This window comes from Perca flavescens, chromosome 11 (assembly GCF_004354835.1).
Source record: "Perca flavescens isolate YP-PL-M2 chromosome 11, PFLA_1.0, whole genome shotgun sequence".
NCBI lineage: Eukaryota > Metazoa > Chordata > Actinopteri > Perciformes > Percidae > Perca > Perca flavescens.
This window is the reverse complement of record NC_041341.1, coordinates 1477131-1483385: the sequence shown is the minus strand read 5'-3', so window position 1 is coordinate 1483385 and position 6255 is coordinate 1477131. Positions and strand designations below refer to the sequence as shown.

Here is a 6255-nt window from a genome sequence, read left to right as displayed (position 1 = left end):
AACACCACACAGGAAACCAGCCGGTCGCCCAGAGCTTGATAGGTCTATTGAAATGCAAGCTCAGCCTGGGACCCAGTTGAAGGTACAGTGGCTTTGAATTTTCCATTTCCAATTAAATACAATTTCATAACAAGGAAGTTGAGAGTAACTTAACTTTTTTGTTGTTGTAAACAGCAGAACTCATCACACAGAGGGAGGTAAGAAGACTCACTTAAGTTGTTCACATATGAAAGTATATAATACAACTAAAACCATTAATTATTCCATAGCCATGAGGACATCCATTACCCGCATGGCACAGCGGATGGACACATTTGAGGAAAAGATGGATGAGCTGCTCATGCTCTTAAGGAGCTCCCAGTCACCTCCCTCTGCTCCAGTTGATGACGTGTTGCTATCGCCCTGCTCGACAATCACCGAGCTGCAGGAGTTCGACAGGAGTCTTGGTCAACAGGAGAGGAGGAAGAAAATGGTAATTAAGTGGCCCTGCCCTAAGATAACACTATATAATTGCATAAATTCAAATATCATTATAACCGAACTGACTTCTCTTACAAAAAACTTTCCTGCGCTGACTGCAGCAGACGTGGAGGACCCCACAGTGCTCCCCCCCCTCACAATATCCAACAGCCTAGTGTCAAAGGTGGACTCATTCAAGTTTCTGGGCTTCATCATTTCCCAGGACCTGAAGTTGGGAGTCCAACATCCTTAAGAAGGCTGAGCAGAGGATGTACTTCCTACGGCAACTGCGGAAACATGGCCTACCAAAAGAGCTGTTGGCCATCTTCTACACTGCTGCCATCATCCTGCCTCCTCCCCTGTAGCCACGGGATGTTCAGAACAGCAACTATTACAACCCCTCCCTTCCTGCCTGCTGTGGCTTCATTGGCCTCCTCCTGCAGGAGCTGTCACTTTGGGAGAGTCAATCAGGTAATAGGCTGACACCTGTGTAGGCCTCAATCTAGGCCTCAACCTAGGCCATTTTCAAAAAGGCATACTATACTAGCAGTGAGCAGCTGGAAACTTTTTACAATTTTTTTCAGCTATTTGATCCCTAAATACACTTCTGACACTTTTTTTTATATATATATATATATATATATATATATATATATATATATACACGGGTAGCAGTGAAGGTCAGGGGCCTCGACGGACCAGACCCGGGCAGCAGACGCTGGCTCTGGGGACGTGGAACGTCACCTCTCTGTGGGGGAAGGAGCCGGAACTGGTGCGGGAGGTGGAGTGCTACCGGTTAGATCTGGTGGGGCTTAACTCTACGCATAGTCTCGGTTCTGGAACCATACTCCTGGATAGGGGTTGGACTCTTTTCTTCTCCGGAGTTGCCCAGGGTGTGAGGCGCCGGGCGGGTGTGGGGATACTCACAAGCCCCCGGCTGAGCGCCGCTACGTTGGAGTTTACCCCGGTGGACGAGAGGGTCGCCTCCCTACGCCTGCGGGTTATGGGGGGGAAAACTCTGACTGTTGTTTGTGCATATGCACCAAACAGGAGTTCGGAGTATTCGGCCTTCTTGGAGACCTTGCTTGGAGTCCTGCATGGGGCGCCAGTGGGGGACTCCATTGTTCTGCTGGGGGACTTCAACGCGCACGTGGGCAATGATGGAGACACATGGAGAGGCGTGATTGGGAGGAACGGCCTCCCTGATCTAAACCAGAGTGGTTGTTTGTTGTTGGACTTCTGTGCTAGTCATGGATTGTCTATAACACCATGTTCGAACATAGGGATGCTCATAAGTGTACTTGGTACCAGAGCACTCTAGGCCAAAGGTCAATGATCGATTTTATAATCGTTTCATCTCATCTGAGGCCGTGTGTTTTGGACACTCGGGTGAAGAGAGGGGCGGAGCTGTCAACTGATCACCATCTGGTGGTGAGTTGAGTCAGGGGGTGGGGGAAGACTCTGGACTGACCTGGTAAGCCCAAACGGGTAGTGCGGGTAAATTGGGAACGTCTGGAGGAGGCCCCTGTCCGACAGACTTTCAACTCACACCTCCGGCGGAGCTTTTTGTGTATCCCTGTGGAGGCTGGGGGCATTGAACCCGAGTGGACAATATTCAAAGTTTCCCTTGCTGAAGCTGCGGCTAGGAGCTGTGGTCTTAGGGTCTTAGGTGCCTCAAGGGGCGGTAACCCACGAACACCGTGGTGGACACCGATGGTCAGGGAAGCCGTCCGACTGAAGAAGGAGTCTTTCCGGGATATGTTATCCCAGAGGACTCCGGAGGCGGTTGCAGGGTACCGAAGGGCCTGAAGGGCTGCAGCCTCTGCCGTGAAAGAGGCAAAGCAGCGGGTGTGGGAGAAGTTTGGAGAAGACATGGAGAAGGACTTTCGGTCGGCACCAAGGTGCTTCTGGAAAACTGTTCGCCACCTCAGGAGGGGGAAGCGGGGAACCATCAAGCTGTGTACAGTAAGAATGGGACGCTGTTGACCTCAACTGAGGAGGTAATAGGGCGGTGGAAGGAGCACTTTGAGGAACTCCTGAATCCGACTAATACGCCCTCTATGTTAGAGGCAGAGCTGGAGGATGATGGGGGATCATTGTCAATTTCCCAGGCAGAGGTCATTGATGTAGTCAAACAACTCCACAGTGGCAAAGCCCCAGGGATTGATGAGATCCGTCCAGAAATGCTCAAGGTTCTGGGTGTGGAGGGGATGTCCTGGTTGACACGCCTATTCAACATTGCGTGGAAGTCTGGGACGGTGCCAAAGGAGTGGCAGACCGGGGTGGTGGTTCCCCTTTTTAAAAAGGGGGACTAGAGGGTGTGTGCCAATTACAGGGGCATCACACTTCTACATGTGTTTTGTGGATCTGGAAAAGGCGTATGACCGGGTCCCCCGGGGCCATCCAATCTCTGTACAACCAAAGCGAGAGCTGTGTCCGGGTTCTCGGCAGTAACCTCCGCCAGGGCTGCGCTTTGTCACCAATCCTGTTTCTAACATTTATGGACAGGATATCAAGACGTAGTCGGGGTGGAGAGGGGTTGCAGTTCGGTGGGCTGGGGATCTCATCGCTGCTCTTTGCAGATGATGTGGTCCTGATGGCATCATCGGCCTGCGACCTTCAGCACTCACTGGATCGGTTTGCAGCCGAGTGTGAAGCAGTTGGGATGAGGATCAGCACCTCTAAATCTGAGGCCATGGTTCTCAGCAGGAAACCGATGGAGTGCCTACTCCAGGTAGGGAATGAGTCATTACCCCAAGTGAAGGAGTTCAAGTACCTTGGGGTTTTGTTCTCGAGTGAGGGGACAATGGAGCGGGAGATTGGTCGGAGAATCGGCGCAGCGGGTGCGGTATTACATTCAATTTATCGCACCGTTGTGACGAAAAGAGAGCTGAACCAGAAGACAAAGCTCTCGATCTACCGGTCAGTTTTCGTTCCTACCCTCACCTATGGTCATGAAGGCTGGGTCATGACCGAAAGAACGAGATCCAGGGTACAAGCAGCCGAAATGGGTTTCCTCAGGAGTGTGGCTGGCGTCTCCCTTAGAGATAGGGTGAGAAGCTCAGTCATCCGTGAGGAGCTCGCTGCTCCTTCGCGTCAAAAGGAGCCAGTTGAGGTGGTTCGGGCATCTGGTAAGGATGCCCCCTGGGCGCCTCCCTAGGGAGGTGTTCCAGGCACGTCCAGCTGGGAGGAGGCCTCGGGGAAGACCCAGGACTAGGTGGAGGGATTATATCTCCAACCGGGCCTGGGAACGCCTTGGGATCCCCCAGTCGGAGCTAGTTAATGTTGCTCGGGAAAGGGAAGTTTGGGGTCCCCTGCTGGAGCTGCTCCCCCCGCTACCGGATAAGCGGACGAAGATGGATGGATGGATGGATGGAGATATATATATATATATATATATATATATATATATATATATATATATATATATATATATATATATATATATATATATATAGTGGCCTCCTTGAATTTGCCACCCTGTTTTTTGTTTTTGCCATGCAAATTTGGTCAAAGTTTTCTGATGTGCCCTCTAGTGGAATCCTTTAGTAACAAGTGTAGTAGGTGAGCAAGTATGTGAACAGTTCCATTCACGACGCAACATGTTGTCTATGCAATTGTGGGGTTAAAAAGCAAGAATATCTTGGGCCTGGGAACTCTGGGCTTGAGTATATTGATGCAACGCTCACAAACACAAGTAGTCAGTGTGGACACAGCATAGCTCCCTTTGGACCCTGTGTGTTCAGGTTGCTGCTCTCACTATGACAGCAAAACAGGATAAAAGTTCAGCTGCTGCCTCAGTCTGCTGTAGGCCAGGGGAGGGTGCTGTGTATTATTTTAACTCCTAAATGTACATACACTAATGCAAAGACTGTTTTTTGTGAATATGTGTATGACTGTATTAACTAGACAGACAACAGGACTTACAGTCACACTATATACCACTGTTTATTCTGTTGGCTGATATATGTACTGATTTTCTCAGCTATTATAGGTCACAAGTAAACAACTTCCATAAATTGTGAAAGCTTTTGAGACAGGTTTATTGCAATCGCACAATAAACCACAATAAACCACAATAAATCGCATTGCAATCGCACAATTTCCACTTGTGGAAAAAGACATTTGATTCTCTATCCTCTGTGAGCCTTGTTAACATGGATACATCTCTTCTTCATTCAACTGACATTTTGTTCAATGACAAATATTAAGTTACTTGTTGATTTAGTTCATGTGACACTGACCTTTTTCCACCCATGTCTATGTATTGGACATGTCTTTTTAACTAAATGAAATGTGTTAGGTGTGCTGAATATTTTCAAGCAGAATTGTTAAAGATGTGCAGTTTATGCAACTTACATGCATGCAGGCTTATTGTATGTTTTCTGTCTTTTTAAATTGTTTAAATAAGACACTTTGCTGAGAACATTTTAATCTAATTTACTGTACATTGATCTGTTTAACCCTCCTTTCCCTCAATCTCTCACTTCTCTTCTTCTAGCTCTGCTGTTGTGCAGACATGAAGAGCAACAACAGCCTGAATCCTTTGTATTTTCAGTTCACTCTGTTTGCAGATTTTGGGCCCCTCAGATATCTGTTCTTCAGTCTGTGTCTGTTGTTCTACATGACTGTTGTCTCTGCTAACATTGTCATTATTCTGACAGTCTGTCTGGAGAAGTCTCTGCATCAGCCCATGTATATTTTTATCTGCTGTCTGTCTGTTAACTCTCTGTACGGCTCAGCTGGCTTCTTCCCCAGGTTTCTGATGGACATTCTGTCTGACACTCATTTAATCTCACGTCCATTATGTTTCATTCAGATGTATGTTATTTACACCTATGCATCATGTGAGCTGACTATTCTGAGCATCATGGCCTATGATAGATTTGTTGCTATTTGCCAGCCTTTACATTATCACAGTAAAATGACATTTAAGATGGTAACACATCTTGTGATTTTTGCCGTGCTCTACCCTGCATTTGCTATGGGTTTCATGCTGTATCTTACTGTTCGATTACCGCTGTGTGGCAATAAACTGCACAGGCTTTTCTGTTCCAACTGGCCTGTGGTTCTGCTCTCCTGTGTGGACACAAATCTGAACAACATAGCAGGTCGGCTTTTCACGATAACAACCATCTTCATCCCCCGGTTCTTTGTCCTGTACACCTATCTACGTATTCTGCTTGTTTGCAGGAGAAGCTCGTCTGAATTCAGAGGAAAGGCGTTACAGACCTGCCTGCCTCACATCGTGACATTCATGACCTATTCTTTCTCCGTCTTCTGTGAGCTGTTATTGACTCGATTTGAGGCTGATAAAATTAATCCTATCATCACAGTTGTTTTATCTTTAGAGTATCTGATGATCCCCCCCATTAATAACCCTCTAGTTTACGGCCTGAGTCTGCCTCAAATCAAAGGAGTAATTTTTAGATTGTTGAAGAAGATTCCTGCTCCAAAAATGTAAAACTTAAAATGCACATTTAGCAAACCATATATTGCTAAGCAAAAAATGTGCTTCTAGAATACATAAAATGTATATGTACATAGATCTTGTTTGCTATTACTTAAATTTAAGGGGGGGGCTTTGAAACTCACATTGTGAGTTTGAATTAGTCTCAACTGTCAAAACAAAAAACTAATATTATACGTTGATTATTTTAGGCCGATTGAAGGCCAGTAAAACTTTAGCCATTGATATCATAACCTCGAACAGTGGTTTTAAAACTTTTTCACATACAGTGAAGGACACCTAAACTGACACAAATTAGGCTAAGATTTTTCCTTTAGGATATTTTA

At 46.6% G+C, this 6255-nt stretch overlaps 1 protein-coding gene across 1 annotated transcript; it reads left to right on the top strand.

Annotated features, from left to right (window-relative positions):
- Nucleotides 1–292: 292 nt before the first annotated feature.
- Nucleotides 293–5923, top strand: LOC114564206 (olfactory receptor 56A4-like). The gene is made up of 3 exons (XM_028591445.1): nt 293–472; nt 825–930; nt 4977–5923. Exons 1-3 carry the CDS (start codon nt 293–295, stop codon nt 5921–5923), a joined length of 1233 nt encoding a protein of 410 aa, XP_028447246.1.
- Nucleotides 5924–6255: the final 332 nt, after the last annotated feature.